At 33.9% G+C, this 25237-nt stretch overlaps 2 protein-coding genes across 2 annotated transcripts; both read left to right on the plus strand.

The window, feature by feature from the left end:
* The first annotated feature begins 396 nt into the window (after positions 1 to 396).
* On the plus strand, positions 397 to 8052 carry LOC116107772 (SWI/SNF-related matrix-associated actin-dependent regulator of chromatin subfamily A-like protein 1). Its single transcript, XM_031394069.1, has 11 exons — positions 397 to 820; positions 1756 to 2115; positions 2298 to 2430; positions 2645 to 2820; positions 3347 to 3420; positions 3605 to 3640; positions 3733 to 3823; positions 4205 to 4264; positions 5209 to 5419; positions 6036 to 6232; positions 7972 to 8052. The coding sequence occupies exons 1-11, from the start codon at positions 446 to 448 to the stop codon at positions 8050 to 8052; spliced, it is 1794 nt and encodes a 597-aa protein (XP_031249929.1). The 5' UTR covers positions 397 to 445.
* Positions 8053 to 8310: 258 nt separating this feature from the next.
* LOC116107773 (DNA annealing helicase and endonuclease ZRANB3-like) lies at positions 8311 to 25206 on the plus strand. The gene is made up of 24 exons (XM_031394070.1): positions 8311 to 8324; positions 8501 to 8633; positions 11921 to 12096; positions 12623 to 12696; positions 12881 to 12916; positions 13009 to 13099; positions 13481 to 13540; positions 14485 to 14695; positions 15312 to 15508; positions 16102 to 16203; positions 16298 to 16408; positions 16976 to 17041; positions 17121 to 17219; positions 17679 to 17780; positions 18020 to 18313; positions 18444 to 18599; positions 18695 to 18802; positions 19416 to 19703; positions 19872 to 20059; positions 20129 to 20231; positions 20374 to 20519; positions 23350 to 23429; positions 23953 to 24128; positions 24736 to 25206. The coding sequence occupies exons 2-24, from the start codon at positions 8525 to 8527 to the stop codon at positions 24886 to 24888; spliced, it is 3126 nt and encodes a 1041-aa protein (XP_031249930.1). The 5' UTR covers positions 8311 to 8324; positions 8501 to 8524; the 3' UTR covers positions 24889 to 25206.
* The last annotated feature ends 31 nt before the right edge of the window (positions 25207 to 25237 follow it).

Here is a 25237-nt window from a genome sequence, read left to right on the forward strand (position 1 = left end):
AATAATTTACATACTATATCCACCAATTTATTTTAACTTAACCTAATTAAACATATTTCTTTAAAGATTCTCAATAATCTTCAAAGTAATATATATTTCCATTAATATAACATTTTAAGTAATATAACATTCTCTCAAACAAACTTACCTTAAGAAACTTTCCACACTCCGACTTGGTTTTCATTTTCAATCCCAAATTTGGGTCATTTTTTATAATTTCTCTGATGATGTGGTATTTTCTAAAAAATAAATCAACTTTAATTAATTTAAAATAAATCAAGAAATTATTTTGAAAAAAATCCACGTCAGCTCAAAAGGTCAGTCGTATTACGTATTAATATGTATAAAACGACAAATTTCCCCACCTTCGAAGTGAATTTGAACTTTCGATTTCAAATCAATGTGAGAGTGAGAGTGCACTGTCACAAATCCCTAACGGACAAAAATGGAGATGACTGAAGAGCAAAGACAGAGAGCTGAAGCCAACCGGTTAGCAGCACTAGCGAAGCGAAAGGCACTCGCCGAATCCACTGCCAACCAACAACAACAACAGTATAATCAAGAAGCATGGAGGCTCTTCAAGTGCCGCAAGCTCTCTGTCGAACGCTTTGCCACAAAAAACGCCACCACCCATTTCCTAAAACCCTGTCAAAGAGTCTCGATTGGGCCGGATTCCAAGACCCATTTGCCCGAAAAGTTCCGGGTTAGGCTTGAAATATGCTCTCCCGACTCCTTCTCCGTCACGCCTGAAGCCGTGCAAGGGTTTTCATATCCGGGAGGGGAGGAGTGCTTAAGGAGACTCGACCATTGTTTATCTGACGTAAGTTTCTTTCTTTCTTTTTCTTTTCTTTTTTTTTCTTTTTTGTAAGTCTGGTGCTCTGTTTGGGCGGTGAGAAATATTGCTAGAAAATGGGAAGGAAAGGGGGAAAACACGATTAAAACGAATTAAATTGTTGTTTGATACGTTTAGAATAGTGAAAAGCCACATAATTGTTGCTTCTAAGAAGATCGTAAGGCTCGCCTGTTCTCAGTTTTGAACTCGAGCTTGTTAAGTGGGTTCGGGGAATTTTTGGGTGTTGAAATAGTATTGAAAATAAAAGATCAATCGTCTTTAATTGTTGAAGATAACGAAGGAATGGAAATTAAAAAAAAAAAAATTTAATGGAGCACTTAAAATTTAAGTATATGCGTATGTAATTGGAATGGTCTTCATTGGTTCTTGTTTGCACAGTGCTTATGACGGTGGCAAATTCTTGTTTGGAGTGCTGAAGAAACGAAGGAAAACTTTGGCACCTTTTTTTTGGTTTTGGTTTTTTTTTTTTAATTTTTTTTTAAGGAAATGGAAAGAAAAAAAATGTTTAAGATAGTGATCAATTTTTAGGTATTGTCTATAATGCTTGAAAGATTTTTGTTTATTTTGTTTTCAGAGCATTTCAATTTCTCAATTTGATCAGTGGAACCAATAGTCCTGGATTTTTTCCTTTGAGTTCTTTATCTTTTTGGATTTATAAGTTCTTGGGTAAACAAACTTTTAGTTATAAGCTGCTTTTCTCTAGATTTAGTCAATTACCTACAGAGTGGGTATTGATGGCATGATGAAAGGTTCGCAAATGTTTATGAATTTAAATTCGGTTTATCTTCTGTCTGTCTGGGGCTGGTTTGATTGGGTACTATATTTAACAACAGAAAATGGTTCAAGATTGTTGTATTGTTAAAATGATGTTCTTTGAGCTATTTTGTTTTGCTTTTGTGTAGGTCATGCCATCGCACTATACGCAGAGCAGTGGTGGTGGAAAGGCTTGTGTTTATAAGCTTGCTGACTACAATGCAGTTTTGACATGCTTGAAGAACTCCAGTGGTATTGAGGTTGAAGGAATACCTTGGGTTACTCTCAATGTTATTGAGAAACTTTCTCATTCATTTTCCTCTGGAAGATGGAATCCATGTAGACCAGAACATTTGTCTGATGAAATTGTTGATGAAATGCTTGGAAAGCTACCGAAACGTCTATTTGATGTGCTTTTGCCCTTCCAGCTTGAAGGTATAAGATTTGGTTTGCGAAGGGGTGGTCGGTGTCTTATTGCAGATGAAATGGGGCTCGGAAAGACACTACAGGTCACTATTTATATTATGTGCTCCATGTCTTATTGCCAGCTTATTTTATTTTATTTTATTCTTTTGTGCTTTGATTTTCTGATACCAACACTCAGTTATTCTTCTTACAAGATGGTTTGTATATCTCTTGTAAAAGAAAGGTACGATAATTTTACACTTCTATGGGTGTAATTTGTTTTCAGGCTATTACAATTGCAGCCTGTTTCATGAATGAAGGTTCTATCCTAGTTGTTTGTCCAGCAGTTTTGCGACTTCAGTGGGCAGAAGAATTAGAGCGCTGGCTTCCCTTTTGTTTACCTGCAGATATTCATCTTGGTAATTACTTTTTATTTGTACTCTTGTTACTTTCTCAGAAGAGTTCTAAGATTACATCTATAGGGAAAGGTGAAACCACTTTTCCAGGAAATGCTGGAACTTCATAATTATCTTTCTACACTCTAATTTAGGGCTTTCATATTGCTCAACATTTTAAATGTTTAATTGCATTAGTAATTCTGTTTTTCTCAATCTTAATTCCTTTTCTCTTCAGTTTTTGGTCATGAAAATAATCCTGCCCGTTTAACAAGATTCCCGAGAGTAGTTGTTATATCTTATAAAATGCTTCACCATTTGCGGAGGAGCATGACTGAGAGAGAATGGGCTCTCTTGATCATTGATGAATCTCACCATATACGTTGCTCCAAGAGAACATCTGAACCGGAGGAGGTATAAAATTTTTCCAATTTGTAGGCTGTATATCACTTCTTATTTTATGGATGGATGTTATTTTATTGTTTTCAATAATCTAATAAAAGTTCATGATGATACCTGGTCCCAGATGTTACTGGGATTTTGCAGTTTCATCTTTTGAAGTACCTTCATGTAATATGAGCTAAAAGGGTATTCAAGTTCTTTTCATAAGCCATTTAGTTAAGTTGATGGTCATGGAAAGGAACCACATAGGAATATAAGCAAATCTTAATTAATGGTATTGGTCAACCTTACTACAACTCAGCATTGGCAGAAAGGTTGGAGCTTTCTAGACAAAAAAGCATTCTGTAAAACATATGGAAAATCATGAAATAAAAATAAAATGAAAATGCACACACTACTGTTTGAATACTTTTAAAAAAGTTATCTATTTGTGGTTGAAAGATGCCTATATGCATTAGAAGCAACATTTTTGGGAAAAAAAACCCTTTTGTTCAAGTTATTTTTGATAAATTTTATTATAGGACTTGTGTATTAACAGGTAAAAGCTGTACTTGAAGTGGCGGCTAAGGTTAAGCGCATAGTTCTACTATCGGGGACACCTTCTTTGTCAAGGTTGTATCTAGGGCTCTTCGGCAGAATATTGGCGTTGTTGATATGCATCATTCCTGGTTGAAAATTGTTTAGAGATTTATTTTTATTGATGTGTTGCTTAAATAGGTATATGTGCAAGTTTCTTTTTATTAGTTCCCATTGTATCCTAATATCTTATTTTATACTTTTTCCTAGGTGATCATAGGCCCTATGACATTTTTCATCAGATAAATATGTTATGGCAAGTGTACTCACCCCTTTATATCTCGTGTTATGATTATATTTGGCATTTTTCCTCTTATATATATACATTTCAATGCTTCTGTTTTATAGGCCTGGTTTGCTAGGAAAGAACAAGTATGAATTTGCAAAAACTTACTGTGATGTCAAAGTTGTCAAAGGTTATCAAGGACATCGTTTCCAGGTAATTTATATAGTTTTATGAAAGTATCGTATGGTTCTTAAAAAGGTATGTAAAATCATATAGTTGCTCCAGAGTGTGCTTAGTTTATGGGATAAATCATGGGATTAGATCATTTCTTAAGTTATAATCCTATATCCAATTTTAACATCTCCAAGAGGGAACAGAACTAGTAGTTCTGGCTGACCAATTAATCTCTCACCATCTGTTGCTGACACAATTATCTATGTTTGGTTCTATGTATACTTACTAGTTAAGTTGCTCTATTATAGTTCCTGTATATGAGGGATAATTATGGGTGTGTCATTTATTAATACCAACCTTTTTTGGTTGTTTGCTTGTCACTTGAAAATCCTAAGATGATTAATGGGACCATCTCTGCAGGACTTTTCAAGGGGTGTTCGCTTGGAGGAGTTAAATGTGTTACTAAAGCAAACTGTTATGGTACGCTCTTGTTCTCTATTTGTACAATGTAGTGTAGACTATTGTCTGTATTCTGTAACTTGGTTAATAATCTCATTTGCATGCAAAAAAAAGCAGACAAAAAATTCCTGTCACACTGTTATGGTCTTAGTGTTAACTTTTTAAGTGGAACTGTTCGCAGTGTGAGAGAATAGTGACATCACTATGATCATTGTTTATGAAGTTTGACAAATTTTAGTGGCCATTCATTGTATTGCCAGTATTGTTGAATGCTAAAAATGTAAAAATATTGATCTTTTTTAATGAATTAAACAAGTAACACAATATAGTTCAAATAATGCATAATATGGAAAGTCTTAAGCTACAATTTTACTGATATTCTGTGCATTCTAACTGTTTCAGAAATGTTACTTTGAGTCTACTTATTGAATTGATGTAGAATAGGTAGGAGAAATGGAAGAGAGAGGGGAGGGACAGAAAATAGCTGAATTTAGAGGGAAGGAGAAGAAGAGAAATAGAAAGGCAGAAGAATAATGAGTATTAGAGGGAGTCAATATTTAATGAATGTTAAACACTGAAAACAAAACACAAGTGCCTATTTATATTGTCCAAAATCTTAACATAAAAAGAATTTGATATCTTTCTTGAATGAGTATCGTGATGTGCTCTTAAGAAACCATGGAGGCCAATTCAATAAGAATAAGGAATAAGTTTCAGAAATAAAAATAATTCCTAAATAGCTCCTAAAATAAACAAATGAAGCTTTGGTTCTTGGTTTTAGATTAATGAATATGATGAATCTCATTTTTTATTTTTTCTACTTGGTTGAATGGTGGTAGACATTGCCATATCTTTTACTCTCCTAATCATAGTGCTACAATTTAAACTTGATTTATGATTATTCTAATGTTTTCTTTTCCAAGTTTGACTCATCTGCAGATGCTTTTTTCCTCTCTGTATTATAGATAAGACGTTTGAAGCAGCATGTGCTGGTTCAGTTACCACCCAAACGTCGACAGATCATAAGATTGTTTTTGAAGAGATCAGACATGGTTTTAGCAAAAGCCACTGTTGGAAAGTCCAATGATTGTGCTTATGAAAAGGATGCTGCAGAAGACATGACTCCTGAGGATTTAGATGAACCTGATAGTGATTTGCAATCGTATAAAGAAAATGGCATGTTCTCTTTTATATCTCAAGCTGTTTTGTACCAGTTTCTGATTTCTTAATGTGATATATCTTTGCATTATAGTTTATTACTACACCAAAAACATTTTATAACATAGTCAGGAGGGTTCTTTGGTTTGGCATAAAACTTTGATACTGGAATTCCTGAATATTCTAAGTACTGCATGATTGTGTTTTATCAATTGTAGTCCATTTTTTTTATCTTGAGCTGTTGAAATCAGATTTTACTCTGTAGTTGTTTCATTTTAAACTTAAAGAATTCAGGTTCTAAACTAATTGAACAATGATGTAGGCCAAAGTGTGTGGGCTTGATTGGAAATACAAGAATTATTAAGATTCTTATCGCTATGGTTTGTATTGTTCTTGATATTTTAACAATTTAAAAGATGACCTAAGTTGTCTCTGAAATTGCTGGTTTTTCTATGCTTTTATAAGATGGTGACTTGTTCACAACTTGTTTCCTAGTCTCTGAGAAAGAGCAAAATAATGGCAATAAGTTGTTATAGGTTGGTTAAGGTGTGGTCAAGCATGCTTTAGTACACAATTTGTGCATGTAACGTAGTTTTGGACACTTCTTATGCTGTTCCTTTGCTTTTATACTCAGATAATTCGGCTTGTAGCAAATCGGAGAAGCTCTCATACCAAGAACTTGGTGTTGCAAAGCTCACCGGGTTTCGTGAATGGCTTTCCCTTCATCCCCTCCTTGCAGAGTCAGATGGTGTTGCGGACTTGGATTTGAACCCTAGTTCTAACAAAATGATAATCTTTGCCCATCACCATAAAGTTCTTGATGGAGTACAGGTGATTTCTTTCTCACTTCTTTTTTCCTTGCTGAGAAACAAAGTATACTTGCATGAAACATAAGGAGATTTACTGGGGTGTACAAAAGTATATAAGGATGAACTGTCAAAAAATCCCTAGGAGATACGAAAGAATTTGTGCAAGTGATGTATTGGTTAGCTTAAAAAAGGTAATGATTTTGGGGAACCTTCCATACAACACAATTGGTCAACACAATTGCTCAATAAATTACTGGGGTTCATCAAGAATGAAGGAAAGGTATGGTCATACTCAACAACGTAATTGAATCAGAACTTATAAAAACTTAACTGGATCTTTGATGATGCAACCTATCCAACAGAAGTTTAATGAAATTTAGATTGATAAAATGGTTAAATATGAAAATGAATGCATGACAACTTTTCAAATTAGTTGTGGAGTATTGAGGGTTTACTTAATTTTGAATTTGATTATATAGCTGTTATGAACATTTCTACTATGATAATTGTGAAATTTTTTATTCAACTGATGTGTACAATAATATCTCTTGGGAAATTTGTTTTTCATTGTGGTGTTACTTTTGATTCTAAATTTGTTTTATTTGAGTTCCTCAGGAGTTTGTATGTGAAAAGTGCCGCAGCTCTCTTCGAACGCTTTGCCACAAAAAACGCCACCACCCATTTCCTAAAACCCTGTCAAGAGTCTCGATTGGGCCGGATTCCAAGACCCATTTGCCCAAAGTTCCGGGTTAGGCTTGAAATATGCTCTCCCGACCTCTTCTCCGTCACGCCTGAGCCGTGCAAGGGTTTTCATATCCGGAGGGAGGAGTGCTTAAGGAGACTCGACCATTGTTTATCTGACGTAAGTTTCTTTCTTCTTTTTTCTTTCTTTTTTTTTTCTTTTTTGTAAGTCTGGTGCTCTGTTTGGGCGGTGAAAATATTGCTAAAAATGGGAAGGAAAGTGGAAAACACGATTAAAACGAATTAAATTGTTGTTTGATACGTTTAGATAGTGAAAAGCCACATAATTGTTGCTTCTAAGAAGATCGTAAGGCCCGCCTGGTCTCAGTTTTGAACTCGAGCTTGTTAAGTGGGTTCGGGAATTTTTGGGTGTGAAATAGTATTGAAAATAAAAGATCAATCGTCTTAATTGTTGAAGATAACGAAGGAATGGAAATCAAAAAAAAATTAATGAAGCACTTAAATTTAAGTATATGCGTATGTAATTGGAATGGTCTTCATTGGTTCTTGTTTACACAGTGCTTATACGGTGGCAAATTCTTGTTTGGAGTGCTGAAGAACGAAGGAAACTTTGGCACCTTTTTTTTGGGTTTTTTTTTTTAATTTTATTTTGAAGAAATGAAGAAAAAAAATGTTTAAGATAGTGATCATTTTTAGGTATTGTCTATAATGCTTGAAAGATTTTGTTTATTTTGTTTTCAGAGCATTTCAATTTCTCAATTTGATCAGTGGAACCAATAGTCCTGATTTTTTCCTTTGAGTTCTTTACTTTTTGGATTTATAAGTTCTTGTGAAACAAACTTAGTTATAAGCTGCTTTTCTCTAGATTTGTCAATTACCTCAGAGTGGGTATGTGATGGCATGATGAAAGGTTCGCAAATGTTTATGAATTTAAATTCGGTTTTCTCTGTCTGTCTGGGCTGGTTTGATTGGTACTATATTTAACAACAGAAAATGGTTCAAGATTGTTGTATTGTTAAAATGATGTTCTTTGAGCTATTTTGTTTTGCTTTTGTGTAGGTCATGCCATCGCACTATACGCAGAGCAGTGGTGGTGAAAGGCTTGTGTTTATAAGCTTGCTGACTACAATGCAGTTTTGACATGCTTGAAGAACTCCAGTGGTATTGAGGTTGAAGGAATCCCTGGGTTACTCTCAATGTTTTGAGAAACTTTCTCATTCATTTTCCTCTGGAAGATGGAATCCATGTAGACCAGAACATTTGTCTGATATTGTTGATGAAATGCTTGGAAGGTACCGAAACTCTATTTGATGTGCTTTTACCTCCTTCCAGCTTGAAGGTATAAGATTTGGTTTGCGAAGGGGTGGTCGGTGTCTTATGGCAGATGAAATGGGCTCGGAAAGACACTACAGGTCACTATTTATATTATGTGCTCCATGTCTTATTGCCAGCTTATTTTATTTATTCTTTTGTGCTTTGATTTTCTGATACCAACACTCAGTTATTCTTCTTACAAGATAGTTTGTATATCTCTTGTAAAAGAAAGGTACGATAATTTTACACTTCTATGGGTGTAATTTGTTTTCAGGCTATTACAATTGCAGCCTGTTTCATGAATGAAGGTTCTATCCTAGTTGTTTGTCCAGCAGTTTTGCGACTTCAGTGGGCAGAAGAATTAGAGCGCTGGCTTCCCTTTTGTTTACCTGCAGATATTCATCTTGGTATACTTTTTTTTTGTACTCTTGTTACTTTCTCAGAAGAGTTCTAAGATTACATCTATAGGGAAAGGTGAAACCACTTTTCCAGGAATGCTGGAACTTCATAATTATCTTTCTACACTCTAATTTAGGGCTTTCATATGCTCAACATTTTAAATGTTTAATTGCATTAGTAATCTGTTTTTCTCAATCTTAATTCCTTTTCTCTTCAGTTTTTGGTCATGAAAATAATCCTGCCCGTTTAACAATTCCCGAGAGTAGTTGTTATATCTTATAAAATGCTTCACCATTTGCGGAGGAGCATGACTGAGAGAGAATGGCCTCCTTGATCATTGATGAATCTCACCATATACGTTGCTCCAAGAGAACATCTGAACCGGAGGAGGTATAAAATTTTTCCAATTTGTAGGCTGCATATCACTTCTTATTTTATGGATGGATTTATTTTATTGTTTTCAATAATCTAATAAAAGTTCATGATGATACCTGGTCCCAGATGTTACTGGGATTTTGCAGTTTCATCTTTTGAAGTACCTTCATGTAATATGAGCTAAAAGGGTATTCAAGTTCTTTCATAAGCCATTTAGTTAAGTTGATGGTCATAGAAAGAACCACATAGGAATATAAGCAAATCTTAATTAATGGTATTGGTCAACCTTACTACAACTCAGCATTGGCAAAAGGTTGGAGCTTTCTAGACAAAAAAGCATTCTGTAAAACATATGGAAAATCATGAAATAAAAATAAAATGAAATGCACACACTACTGTTTGAATACTTTAAAAAAGTTATCTATTTGTGGTTGAAAGATGCCTATATGCATTAGAGCAACATTTTTGGGAAAAAAACCCTTTTGTTCAGTTATTTTTGATAAATTTTATTATAGACTTGTGTATTAACAGGTAAAAGCTGTACTTGAAGTGGCGGCTAAGGTTAAGCGCATAGTTCTACTATCGGGACACCTTCTTTGTCAAGTTGTATCTAGGGCTCTTCCGCAGAATATGGCGCTGTTGATATGCTTATTCCTGGTTGAAAATTGTTTAGAGAGTTATTTTTTTGATGTGTTGCTTAAATAGGTATATGTGCAAGTTTCTTTTTATTAGTTCCCATTGTATCCTATATCTTATTTTATACTTTTTCCTAGGTGATCATAGGCCATGACATTTTCATCAAGAAATTGTTATGGCAAGTGTACACCCTTTATATCTCGTGTTAGATTAATTTGGCATTTTTCCTCTATATATAATTTCAATGCTTCTGTTTTTAGGCCTGGTTTGCTAGGAAAGAATAAGTATGAATTTGCAAAAACTTACTGTGATGTCAAAGTTGTCAGAGTTTATCAAGGACACGTTTCCAGGTAATTTAATAGTTTTATGAAAGTATCGTATGGTTCTTAAAGGTATGTAAAACATATAGTTGCTCCAGAGTGTGCTTGTTTATGGTATAATGGGATTAGATCATTCAATAGTTATAATCCTATATCCAATTTTAACATCTCCAAGGGAACAGAACTAGTAGTTCTGGCTGACAATTAATCTCTCACCATCTGTTGCTGACACAATTATCTATGTTTGGTTCTATGTATACTTACTAGTTAAGTTGCTCTATTATTTTCCTGTATATGAGGGATAATTATGGGTGTGTCATTTATTAATACCAACCTTTTTTGGTTGTTTGCTTGTCACTTGAAAATCCTAAGATGATTAAGGGACCATCTCTGCAGACTTTTCAAGGGGTGTTCGCTTGGGGAGTTAAATGTGTTACTAAGCAAACTGTTATGGTACGCTCTTGTTCTCTATTTGTACAATGTAGTGTGACTATTGTCTGTATTCTGTAACTTGGTTAATAATCTCATTTGCAAGGCATTTTTGTTCATACAAAAATGGTAAAATGTGGTTGGACTAATCCGTAAGGAGGCGTTTAGTTGGGGATTATCCCCCATTATTGAGGTAATGTCATCTTATATTATTTAGATTATCACATTTGATTGTCAAGTAATATTAAATTTCGTTAATTTTTCAAAATTAATAGTAATTACTGTTAGTTATATAAGTGGTAATTTGAATACTATGATTTTCTTAGGTATTTTGAAATTACTTAGTAATTTTTTTATTATAATTTTACCCATTATTAAAAAAAATTTAGGACAATAATACTCTTCTTTTGAAATTAATTTACATGAACCTACCATTACAATTTTACATCCAATTATCTAACTTTTTGGACAGCAATGTCTTTGTATTTAAAACAAAGTGCAAGCCACCTAGGACCACCGTCGTCGCTCACCAACCACCACTATCAGTTAATGGCCACCACAACAGCCACCATCGATTGACGTCACCGAAATAGCACATGACTAGCTAGTCGAGGGTCAATCTGGCCGTTTTTCGGCTAGATCCGTGACTGTTTCCAGCCAAATTGACACACGGCTAGCTAGATTCAACCAGCCGTGCGCCGTTTCAGCGACTGTTGTCATGGTCGGCGGCTGGCAGTGGCTTGGGGTGAATGGGGGTGATTTTGTTAGAAATTGAACTTTTATGTAATTAGGGTGTTTTAGCAAAATCTCAAATGTAGGGGATTAAAAGAAATGATTCAAAAATTAATATTATATTAATATTTAAAAATGAGGATAATTTAATAATTTACATACTATATCCACCAATTTATTTTAACTTAACCTAATTAAACATATTTCTTTAAAGATTCTCAATAATCTTCAAAGTAATATATATTTCCATTAATATAACATTTTAAGTAATATAACATTCTCTCAAACAAACTTACCTTAAGAAACTTTCCACACTCCGACTTGGTTTTCATTTTCAATCCCAAATTTGGGTCATTTTTTATAATTTCTCTGATGATGTGGTATTTTCTAAAAAATAAATCAACTTTAATTAATTTAAAATAAATCAAGAAATTATTTTGAAAAAAATCCACGTCAGCTCAAAAGGTCAGTCGTATTACGTATTAATATGTATAAAACGACAAATTTCCCCACCTTCGAAGTGAATTTGAACTTTCGATTTCAAATCAATGTGAGAGTGAGAGTGCACTGTCACAAATCCCTAACGGACAAAAATGGAGATGACTGAAGAGCAAAGACAGAGAGCTGAAGCCAACCGGTTAGCAGCACTAGCGAAGCGAAAGGCACTCGCCGAATCCACTGCNTGGAACTTCATAATTATCTTTCTACACTCTAATTTGGGGCTTTCATATTGCTCAACATTTTAAATGTTTAATTGCATTAGTAATTCTGTTTTTCTCAATCTTAATTCCTTTTCTCTTCAGTTTTTGGTCATGAAAATAATCCTGCCCGTTTAACAAGATTCCCAAGAGTAGTTGTTATATCTTATAAAATGCTTCACCATTTGCGGAGGAGCATGACTGAGAGAGAATGGGCTCTCTTGATCATTGATGAATCTCATCATATACGTTGCTCCAAGAGAACATCTGAACCGGAGGAGGTATAAAATTTTTCCAATTTGTAGGCTGTATATCACTTCTTATTTTATGGATGGATGTTATTTTATTGTTTTCAATAATCTAATAAAAGTTCATGATGATACCTGGTCCCAGATGTTACTGGGATTTTGCAGTTTCATCTTTTGAAGTACCTTCATGTAATATGAGCTAAAAGGGTATTCAAGTTCTTTTCATAAGCCATTTAGTTAAGTTGATGGTCATGGAAAGGAACCACATAGGAATATAAGCAAATCTTAATTAATGGTATTGGTCAACCTTACTACAACTCAGCATTGGCAGAAAGGTTGGAGCTTTCTAGACAAAAAAGCATTCTGTAAAACATATGGAAAATCATGAAATAAAAATAAAATGAAAATGCACACACTACTGTTTGAATACTTTTAAAAAAGTTATCTATTTGTGGTTGAAAGATGCCTATATGCATTAGAAGCAACATTTTTGGGAAAAAAAACCCTTTTGTTCAAGTTATTTTTGATAAATTTTATTATAGGACTTGTGTATTAACAGGTAAAAGCTGTACTTGAAGTGGCGGCTAAGGTTAAGCGCATAGTTCTACTATCGGGGACACCTTCTTTGTCAAGGTTGTATCTAGGGCTCTTCGGCAGAATATTGGCGTTGTTGATATGCATCATTCCTGGTTGAAAATTGTTTAGAGATTTATTTTTATTGATGTGTTGCTTAAATAGGTATATGTGCAAGTTTCTTTTTATTAGTTCCCATTGTATCCTAATATCTTATTTTATACTTTTTCCTAGGTGATCATAGGCCCTATGACATTTTTCATCAGATAAATATGTTATGGCAAGTGTACTCACCCCTTTATATCTCGTGTTATGATTATATTTGGCATTTTTCCTCTTATATATATACATTTCAATGCTTCTGTTTTATAGGCCTGGTTTGCTAGGAAAGAACAAGTATGAATTTGCAAAAACTTACTGTGATGTCAAAGTTGTCAAAGGTTATCAAGGACATCGTTTCCAGGTAATTTATATAGTTTTATGAAAGTATCGTATGGTTCTTAAAAAGGTATGTAAAATCATATAGTTGCTCCAGAGTGTGCTTAGTTTATGGGATAAATCATGGGATTAGATCATTTCTTAAGTTATAATCCTATATCCAATTTTAACATCTCCAAGAGGGAACAGAACTAGTAGTTCTGGCTGACCAATTAATCTCTCACCATCTGTTGCTGACACAATTATCTATGTTTGGTTCTATGTATACTTACTAGTTAAGTTGCTCTATTATAGTTCCTGTATATGAGGGATAATTATGGGTGTGTCATTTATTAATACCAACCTTTTTTGGTTGTTTGCTTGTCACTTGAAAATCCTAAGATGATTAATGGGACCATCTCTGCAGGACTTTTCAAGGGGTGTTCGCTTGGAGGAGTTAAATGTGTTACTAAAGCAAACTGTTATGGTACGCTCTTGTTCTGCATTTGTACAGTGTAGTGTAGACTATTGTCTGTATTCTGTAACTTGGTTAATAATCTCATTTGCATGCAAAAAAAAGCAGACAAAAAATTCCTGCCACACTGTTATGGTCTTAGCATTAACTTTTTAAGTGGAACTGTTAGCAGTGTGAGAGAATAGTGTCATCACTATGATCATTGTTTATGAAGTTTGACAAATTTTAGTGGCCATTCATTGTATTGCCAGTATTGTTGAATGCTAAAAATGTAAAAATATTGATCTTTTTTAATGAATTAAACAAGTAACACAATATAGTTCAAATAATGCATAATATGGTAAGTCTTAAGCTACAATTTTATTGATATTCTGTGCATTCTAACCGTTTTAGAAATGTTACTTTGAGTCTGCTTATTGAATTGATGTAGAATAGGTAGGAGAAATGGAAGAGAGAGGGGAGGGACAGAAAATAGCTGAATTTAGAGGGAAGGAGAAGAAGAGAAATAGAAAGGCAGAAGAATAATGAGTATTAGAGGGAATCAATATTTAATGAATGTTAAACACTGAAAACAAAACACAAGTGCCTATTTATAATGGCCAAAATCTTAACATAAAAAGAATTTGATATCTTTCTTGAATGAGTATCGTGATGTGCTCTTAAGAAACCATGGAGGCCAATTCAATAAGAATAAGGAATAAGTTTCAGAAATAAAAATAATTCCTAAATAGCTCCTAAAATAAACAAATGAAGCTTTGGTTCTTGGTTTTAGATTAATGAATATGATGAATCTCATTTTTTATTTTTTCTACTTGGTTGAATGGTGGTAGACATTGCCATATCTTTTACTCTCCTAATCATAGTGCTACAATTTAAACTTGATTTATGATTATTCTAATGTTTTCTTTTCCAAGTTTGACTCATCTGCAGATGCTTTTTTCCTCTCTGTATTATAGATAAGACGTTTGAAGCAGCATGTGCTGGTTCAGTTACCACCCAAACGTCGACAGATCATAAGATTGTTTTTGAAGAGATCAGACATGGTTTTAGCAAAAGCCACTGTTGGAAAGTCCAATGATTGTGCTTATGAAAAGGATGCTGCAGAAGACATGACTCCTGAGGATTTAGATGAACCTGATAGTGATTTGCAATCGTATAAAGAAAATGGCATGTTCTCTTTTATATCTCAAGCTGTTTTGTACCAGTTTCTGATTTCTTAATGTGATATATCTTTGCATTATAGTTTATTACTACACCAAAAACATTTTATAACATAGTCAGGAGGGTTCTTTGGTTTGGCATAAAACTTTGATACTGGAATTCCTGAATATTCTAAGTACTGCATGATTGTGTTTTATCAATTGTAGTCCATTTTTTTTATCTTGAGCTGTTGAAATCAGATTTTACTCTGTAGTTGTTTCATTTTAAACTTAAAGAATTCAGGTTCTAAACTAATTGAACAATGATGTAGGCCAAAGTGTGTGGGCTTGATTGGAAATACAAGAATTATTAAGATTCTTATCGCTATGGTTTGTATTGTTCTTGATATTTTAACAATTTAAAAGATGACCTAAGTTGTCTCTGAAATTGCTGGTTTTTCTATGCTTTTATAAGATGGTGACTTGTTCACAACTTGTTTCCTAGTCTCTGAGAAAGAGCAAAATAATGGCAATAAGTTGTTATAGGTTGGTTAAGGTGTGGTCAAGCATGCTTTAGTACACAATTTGTGCATGTAACGTAGTTTTGGACACTTCTTATGCTGTTCCTTTGCTTTTATACTCAGATAATTCGGCTTGTAGCAAATCGGAGAAGCTCTCATACCAAGAACTTGGTGTTGCAAAGCTCACCGGGTTTCGTGAATGGCTTTCCCTTCATCCCCTCCTTGCAGAGTCAGATGGTGTTGCGGACTTGGATTTGAACCCTAGTTCTAACAAAATGATAATCTTTGCCCATCACCATAAAGTTCTTGATGGAGTACAGGTGATTTCTTTCTCACTTCTTTTTTCCTTGCTGAGAAACAAAGTATACTTGCATGAAACATAAGGAGATTTACTGGGGTGTACAAAAGTATATAAGGATGAACTGTCAAAAAATCCCTAGGAGATACGAAAGAATTTGTGCAAGTGATGTATTGGTTAGCTTAAAAAAGGTAATGATTTTGGGGAACCTTCCATACAACACAATTGGTCAACACAATTGCTCAATAAATTACTGGGGTTCATCAAGAATGAAGGAAAGGTATGGTCATACTCAACAACGTAATTGAATCAGAACTTATAAAAACTTAACTGGATCTTTGATGATGCAACCTATCCAACAGAAGTTTAATGAAATTTAGATTGATAAAATGGTTAAATATGAAAATGAATGCATGACAACTTTTCAAATTAGTTGTGGAGTAATGAGGGTTTACTTAATTTTGAATTAGATTATATAGCTGTTATGAACATTTCTACTATGATAATTGTGAAATTTTTTATTCAACTGATGTGTACAATAATATCTCTTGGGAAATTTGTTTTTCATTGTGGTGTTACTTTTGATTCTAAATTTGTTTTATTTGAGTTCCTCAGGAGTTTGTATGTGAAAAAGGGATTGGTTTTGTCCGCATTGATGGAAACACACTTCCCAGAGATAGGCAATCAGCTGTACTATCATTCCGATCATCAAACAAGGCTCGTTTTTTTATTCTCCTCATTTTCTTTTTTCTATCTGGTTTACTGGAAAATTTTGCTTTGTACCAACATGGTAGATATCTTTGCTCACCAGGTGAAAATTGCAATTATTGGTATAACTGCTGGAGGTGTTGGACTTGATTTCTCATCAGCGCAAAATGTTGTGTTTCTGGAGTTGCCTTTATCACCATCATTGATGCTTCAGGTCTAATCATTTGAATTTTTGTTCAGCTTTTCGAAATTTCAACTTTTATTATTTAATAAGAAATTGGAAATCCATATTTCTAATCTTATTTATGAGACCCACAATCTGTCCATACTATTTAATAGAACTTTCCATAAGTATTTGATATTTGGCTGTGCATGCAATAGACAGACTGAGAAATGAACTTATGGTTTTAGAAACAGTGTAGATAATAATATGATGTGGCTTCATATAATAAAGCTGTCATTTTTAAATTAGAATGGTGAGAGAGTTTACTCATTCATACTGTTGCTAATGTGGAAGTTACTGAAGTATTTGTGGTAAAGCATCTTCCTACGTTATTTTTATTGGTATTTCCAGAGTTAAGATGCATCTCATGCATGAGTATTTGTATATGTAGGATGCTATTTTTATTTTTGGATGAAAAGGTTTGTGAGCATGTTGAGAATGTTCTTTTTGAAAAGGAATATAAGCCTGTATTCACTTTGTCTTTACTTTTTTGCCTGAGGATTTTCCTTGATTTAATGTTAATCAACCCTTTGATGCATGTAATTATTTATTTTGAAGGCTGAAGACAGAGCTCATCGGCGAGGACTAAAAAGTGCGGTCAACATATACATCTTTTGTGCAAAGGTTCTATTTTCTTTCATCATATCATTTTGTTGAACTTATGTTTCTCTTTTACATATGAATGATGGTTGTCATATTGCAGGACACAGTGGATGAGTCACACTGGCAAAGATTGAACATAACTCTACGCCGTGTATCATCTACTACAAATGGAAAATATGATGCAGTGCAAGAGATAGCGGTACTGTTTCTATCAATTAGCCGATAATGTATTGTAGAATCCAGTGGCAGTTGTGTAAAAGGTCCCAATATGGGGTCGCAGAATGAATTTTAAACATTGTATTTCCAAATGAGCATGGGTTGGTGATTCCTGTGAAACAGATCTGCTGCAAGCTTCCATTTTTGTTCTTTGATTGCTAAAGCTATGGATTTTCAAGTAGTTATATATAGTTTATTTTTTTAGTTAGAAAGTTACCAACAGTATCTGAAGTAAAATATCCATTACTAGCTGAGATAGGCTTTGCAATTCTCATTTTCTGTTAGGATATTGTAGAGAATCTAGTTGTTTCTTTCCCAAAGTGTGACTAACTTTGGTGGGTTTTTTTTTTCTTTTCTTTTTTTGTGTTATTATTTTGCTCACCATGGTTTTAGATTTGTTTATCTTTTTTTGACATTGAACTTTATTTCTGTGGTTTGGCAGGTTGAAGGTGTTTCATATCTGAAAATTTCTGATAAAACTGACTCAGGCTGTGAAGATCAAACTCTGGATCAAGTGTCCTCTGGCAAGCCCTCTGAACAGTNAGTGCTAAAGCTATGGATTTTCAAGTAGTTATATATAGTTTATTTTTTTAGTTAGAAAGTTACCAACAGTATCTGAAGTAAAATATCCATTTCTGGCTGAGATAGGCTTTGCAATTCTCATTTTCTGTTTAGGATATTGTAGAGAATTTAGTTGTTTCTTTCCCAAAGTGTGACTAACTTTGGTGGGTTTTTTTTTTCTTTTCTTTTTTTGTGTTATTATTTTGTTCACCATGGTTTTAGATTTGTTGTCTTTTTTTGACATTGAACTTTATTTCTGTGGTTTGGCAGGTTGAAGGTGTTTCATATCTGAAAATTTCTGATAAAACTGACTCAGGCTGTGAAGATCAAACTCTGGATCAAGTGTCCTCTGGCAAGCCCTCTGAACAGTTAATGAGTTTGGGAGAGTCAAATTTAGCTCAGGACATGCAATCTGCTAAAGAAAATGATGAAGTAACTACAAATATGAATTACAAATCTGTTGAACAGAGTAAAATTGATGTTATTTCAAGTGAAACAGATGATCTTCTTATTGAGGTGCAATTTTAATCTTATAAAATCTATCTTGTTTTTTCCCAAATTTGAAATTGTGCTTTTATTCACTATATAACTTGCATGAATTTGCTCTTTTAGTTTGATTAGAAACTAAATTTTATTGGTTGAACAGGCTGACATAGTTCCAGAGCTAGAAATAGAAAAGGATTATATTTCAATGGAAAAAGTGAAAGAAGCCACTCTTTCTGGTGGTGAAATTGGAATGCCTGAAAAGGTTTTTTCTTCTGAGTTGGTTAAAAGCAATAAAGATGAGGATCAACTTGAAAAGGTGTTCTACCTAACGCAGAAACAAGTATCTTCTTTTTGTTTTAATTATATGTTGGACTAAATTTTTTTTTTTTCCATATAAATCTGAGCACGCAGGAATTTAAATCCAACCCTCAAATAACAGAAGTAGATGATGTTGCATTTCTTCCTCCAACTGAAGCTGATGAATGTTGCTCTAATGAAGTGAATTCTTTGCGGTTTGAGGTAAAAAAAAAAAAAAAAAAAAGAAAGATTTTTCTTTTTAAAAATGTTTTTTTTACCCTTTCTTATCACTAGGTAATTGTAATATTTTTTATCAAAAGCAAAATTAAAACCATTTGGTCTGCTATTCTTATTTAGACACCTAGCTCCTAGAGTCACTATTTAACTGTTGTTTTTCTCATGGAAAAACTTCATATTCACTTTTCAGCTATATGGTTACGAATGTGTTGGATAACTTACTTGTTTTTGCTAGTGTGCTGTGTAGTTTTGGGTATTTTATGCCTCTTTGTGAATATCACTATTTCAGTTAAATCCACTTTTACAGTTTAGCAGAGTTCCTAATATAATCATAATGGGATTCTGTAATTATTTTGCAACTACAACAAATCTTTCTGAGATTATGCATCCTGTTGCAATCTTTAATCTGAATAAAATTATGCCTGTTATTCTATTGAATTATATTATCTGGTAACATAACTTTAAACAACTGTTCTATCGGATAAAGTTTTTCTATATATGGTTTCCTTTCCTTTGTTGAAATTGCTTTTGCTTTTGCTTTTAATTACTAGTTATCCATACCATTAGTTTGTCACAATTGGCTGTACCTGCTGTTCAGGTGAGTCAATATACTGGAAGGATCCACTTATATTCATGCATTCAAGGGGAAGATTCAAGACCAAGGCCACTGTTTGAGAGTTTCCGATTGGAGGAAATTGATAACAAGGAAAGAATTTCTAAATCATTAAAGGACAACCCAGGTTATAGACATGCCATTCTGGAATTCATCAGTGACTGGAATAAACTACGGCCAATAGAACAAACTAAATTACTTGGAAAGCCTTTGCAACTTCCTTTATCAGTTGAGTTGTGCTATTTGAAGGCAACCATTAACCACAACACTGGGGTATGTCTGATAAGAGCTGCTTTTCTGATCTTTCTCTGGCTATTTGTTTAACTCCTTTTTTTTTTAGTAATATACATTTTCAATTTCATATCCACAAAAAAGTTTATTATGGTTTAATTGTATTTTTATAATAACATATCATGACTTGTTTGAGGAATTCTGTACCAGGGACTGCTAAAGGGTGGAAGCAAACGGCGAACTACACCATCAGATGAGATTAGTCGTCCTTTGCCATCAGATGCTATGTGGAAAAAGATTCGTATTTGTGGTGGCTCCAGAAAGAAGGAGAGAGAGTTCACTCAGGGCTGGACTCTAAATGATGAACCGCTCTGTAAACTCTGTCAAAAACCTTGCAAGTAAGCTCAAATTAGTGATCTTTCACTGTAACTATGTATGGTAGATTTACATGCTTTCTTTCATTTCAGGGGTAACATTGCCAAGACACCAGAATATTTTGAAGATCTGTTTTGTGATCTTGGCTGTTATGAAGAATATCGCTTAAGAACTAGTGGCAGATTCCTCCGTGAGGTTAGGACATATAGAGTCATTGTAGGCTCATTGTTTACCTTCTTTTCTTGTTGAAATTTTGACGTGCTTTCCAGCACTTGTCTTTATTTCTTGTTATTAAATCAATGCATAGTCGCATAATGTATATTCTCAATATTTCCAGGAACTTTTTCAAATAGAACATGGTGTCTGCACAAATTGCCAATTGGACTGCCATAAACTTGTGAAGCACATAAAACCTTTATCATTGGAGAGGCGACAGAAGTATATTGAGAAAGTGGCACCAAATGTAGCATGCCGGAAGAATTTGTGAGTCACTTAAATGCTAGTGCATGTTTTCTAATTGCTTCAATATGATGCTCAAATGTAGCATACTTTGTGCTAATTAAAGTTGTGTTTCCTCAAAAGTAGCTGATGCAGCAGATAGCTTGGCTAGAGTTAGATATCACTCTAACCTCATGGCTTGAGTGCACGAAGACAGCTTTGCTAGACTTAGATGATTCTAATCTCATGACTTGAGCCCAGGAACCCTAACGAAAAACAAAAACAAATACAACTCAAATGAGAAAATAAAACTTGACTAAATTAAATATTCCTGATTTAAATATACTCCTAATTAAAATATATAGCAACTTAAGTTCCTATTATGAAATCTTAAATTAATAAGAAAATCAAATAAAAATACTAAGAAAGCTAATATTTGACAACAACGTCCTACATCAGTAGAGGTTAATGAATTTTCCTGTTTATGCTTATTAAATGAAATGCAACATTGAAAGCCATGCAACTGCTGAGATTGGAGTTTGGTACATTGATCAGACACTCCACATATATTTAAAGGAAAGAATGTATTTCATAGTGATACNCAAAATTAAAACCATTTGGTCTGCTATTCTTATTTAGACACCTAGCTCCTAGAGTCACTATTTAACTGTTGTTTTTCTCATGGAAAAACATCATATTCACTTTTCAGCTCTATGGTTACGAATGTGTTGGATAACTTACTTGTTTTTGCTAGTGTGCTGTGTAGTTTTGGGTATTTTATGCCTCTTTGTGCACCACAATGTCACTATTTCAGTTAAATCCACTTTTACAGTTTAGCAGAGTTCCTAATATAATCATAATGGGAATCTGTAATTATTATGCAACTACAACAAATCTTTCTGAGATTATGCATCCTGTTGCAATCTTTAATCTGAATAAAATTATGCCTGTTATTCTATTGAATTATATTATCTGGTAACATAACTTTAAACAACTGTTCTATCGGATAAAGTTTTTCTATATATGGTTTCCTTTCCTTTGTTGAAATTGCTTTTGCTTTTGCTTTTAATTACTAGTTATCCATACCATTAGTTTGTCACAATTGGCTGTACCTGCTGTTCAGGTGAGTCAATATACTGGAAGGATCCACTTATATTCATGCATTCAAGGTGAAGATTCAAGACCAAGGCCACTGTTTGAGAGTTTCCGATTGGAGGAAATTGATAACAAGGAAAGAATTTCTTAATCATTAAAGGACAACCCAGGTTATAGACATGCCATTATGGAATTCATCAGTGACTGGAATAAACTACGGCCGATAGAACAAACTAAATTACTTGGAAAGCCTTTGCAACTTCCTTTATCAGTTGAGTTGTGCTATTTGAAGGCAACCATTAACCACAACACTGGGGTATGTCTGATAAGAGCTGCTTTTCTGATCTTTCTCTGGCTATTTGTTTAACTCCTTTTTTTTTTAGTAATATACATTTTCAATTTCATATCCACAAAAAAGTTTATTATGGTTTAATTGTATTTTTATAATAACATATCATGACTTGTTTGAGGAATTCTGTACCAGGGACTGCTAAAGGGTGGAAGCAAACGGCGAACTACACCATCAGATGAGATTAGTCGTCCTTTGCCTTCAGATGCTATGTGGAAAAAGATTCGTATTTGTGGTGGCTCCAGAAAGAAGGAGAGAGAGTTCACTCAGGGCTGGACTCTAAATGATGAACCGCTCTGTAAACTCTGTCAAAAACCTTGCAAGTAAGCTCAAATTAGTGATCTTTCACTGTAACTATGTATGGTAGATTTACATGCTTTCTTTCATTTCAGGGGTAACATTGCCAAGACACCAGAATATTTTGAAGATCTGTTTTGTGATCTTGGCTGTTATGAAGAATATCGCTTAAGAACTAGTGGCAGATTCCTCCGTGAGGTTAGGACATATAGAGTCATTGTAGGCTCATTGTTTACCTTCTTTTCTTGTTGAAATTTTGATGTGCTTTCCAGCACTTGTCTTTATTTCTTGTTATTAAATCAATGCATAGTCGCATAATGTATATTCTCAATATTTCCAGGAACTTTTTCAAATAGAACATGGTGTCTGCACAAATTGCCAATTGGACTGCCATAAACTTGTGAAGCACATAAAACCTTTATCATTGGAGAGGCGACAGAAGTATATGGAGAAAGTAGCACCAAATGTAGCGTGCCGGAAGAATTTGTGAGTCACTTAAATGCTAGTGCATGTTTTCTAATTGCTTCAATATGATGCTCAAATGTAGCATACTTTGTGCTAATTAAAGTTGTGTTTCCTCAAAAGTAGCTGATGCAGCAGATAGCTTGGCTAGAGTTAGATATCACTCTAACCTCATGGCTTGAGTGCACGAAGACAGCTTTGCTAGACTTAGATGATTCTAATCTCATGACTTGAGCCCAGGAACCCTAACGAAAAACAAAACAAATACAACTGAAATGAGAAAATAAAACTTGACTAAATTAAATATTCCTGATTTAAATATACTCCTAATTAAAATATATAGCAACTTAAGTTCCTATTATGAAATCTTAAATAAATAAGAAAATCAAATAAAAATACTAAGAAAGCTAATATTTGACAACAACGTCCTACATCAGTAGAGGTTAATGAATTTTTTTGTTTATTCTTATTAAATGAAATGCAACATTGAAAACCATGCAACTGCTGAGATTGGAGTTTGGTACATTGATCAGACACTCCACATATATTTAAAGGAAAGATTGTATTTCATAGTGATGCTTTTCCGACAGAATTACACTGATATCATTTCTACGAAATGGCTTATTAACCTGCTTCCCAAAAGCCAATAATATTAGCTCTGATGTCTTGCAGGCTTGAAAAACTTGTCAATGATCCAACCGAAGGCAATGCATGGCACGCTGACCACATTATTCCTGTCTACAAAGGTGGAGGTATAGTCTTGTCTTATTGATCGATTTATTTCTCTGCAAATATGATTTTTGTTCTGAAGTATAGTAGTTCCAGTATATTCATTATTGAAAAATTAATCATATTGACATTTACCATCATAAGTCATTACTTGAATGGCATACTTCCAACCAGCTTGTCAAATTATGTGCCATCATATCTGTTGAACTTCCGAATCCTCCCCAATGATGTGCTAGGCTCTGCTTTTGGGAGTTCCCTGAACACCATTTTTGTTAACCAGAATAGTCCAGAAGTGCCCAACAAACTGATGTCTGTGAGGTTATCTATTTAATTAGGCAGTATTCCAAATCATGATGATCAGCTTGCCTCTTATCGATTTTAGAGAGAAAATGATGTTACTTGTGTATAAACTAATTCGACTGTTACTGCATATTAGTGAGAAATAGTTTAATTTTTAAATGAACTTGCATTGTTTTGCCTGGAAAAAGTAAATTTTCTTGAATCTTGTATTAATTAAAGTTCATTTTCATTTCAAAATTTCATTAGGGGAATGCAGGTTAGAGAATATGAGGACCCTTTGTGTAGCTTGCCATTATGATGTTACTAAAGCTCAATGTGTTGAACGACGCTCAACTAGGGCAAAGGCAAGGAAACAACTCAAAGTGATCATGAGTGGCCTCAGAAATGATGAAAATAATGATATTACTGGCTCTCATAAAAAGGTACATCCTGAAGAGCATGTCTTCTGTTTTCCATTATATCTGATTTTGCACGGATTAAACATACAATATGCCTTACATTCCGAGCAGGCATGAAATTTAGTCAAGAAGGTGTCATTGATCCAGTGTTTTGAGTAATAATAGATCAAACTAACCAATGAATATTTTTCTCTCACTAGGTGGGCTTTGGGATTTATTAAACTTCATCTAGTACTTCCTGGGATTTTTTAATTTTCAGCGCAACTGAGTTTTCATAAAGTTATAATATATACAATTGTCCTAATTAGTTGGTCTAATCATAGCCGGGTAAAAGTTATTCTCTAAGTTAAGGCACTTGGACATTTCTGTTATTCAGATATTTTATGTCCTATAAAATGATTTTTGAGGTTGGAAGAGGAAAAAGCTTCAATTTATCAAAAGCATGTAAATTCATCTTATGAGGCCTTACCTTTTTCCCTTACTAAATCAGATAATGTTTTACAATCTTAGTCTTCAGACAGAAAGACCGGAGTTAGATTACAATGATAAACAAGACATCCTTGTTTGGAGATAGGGTCTATGGTAATTTTGTTTTCCATAATTATGTTGCATTAAAATATACATGTTTCAGGACAAAGGGCATCTGGAGATGCAAGAAAACATAGCTGAGGATGAGCTTTTAGTCAAAGTTCCCGGAAGTTCCTACTCTGGAGGGCTAAGCATTGTTACTGAAAATGAAGACTTGAAGAAGTCATCCGAAACTTTACAACCAGACCTTGAGTGAAGAAATACACACCTGAATGATATTTATTATAAGTATGGCTGCTTCAACAAAAACCATACGGCTTACAATTGTACAGCAGCAAGCAATATACAATTTGAAGCAGTTCAAAATTTTTTGTATCCTTAGTCCCTGGCTCCTTTAAGATGGCTCGAGTCTTTGCTGTTTTGGAGAAAAAATCTTGGGACGACAATTAGGTATTAGGAAGTACCAAGGACTGTTGATTATGTAAGCAAATACTGTTATCATCATAATAATATACAAATACGACACGTTGTCACTTTTTTGCCAGCATTTAATTCATGTTAGCCTGATTTTCAATGGGTTTTTCCTCCAATGACATACACAGTTG

The sequence above is a fragment of the Pistacia vera genome, unplaced genomic scaffold (genome assembly GCF_008641045.1).
Source record: "Pistacia vera cultivar Batoury unplaced genomic scaffold, PisVer_v2 Contig548, whole genome shotgun sequence".
Classification (NCBI taxonomy): Eukaryota; Viridiplantae; Streptophyta; class Magnoliopsida; order Sapindales; family Anacardiaceae; genus Pistacia; species Pistacia vera.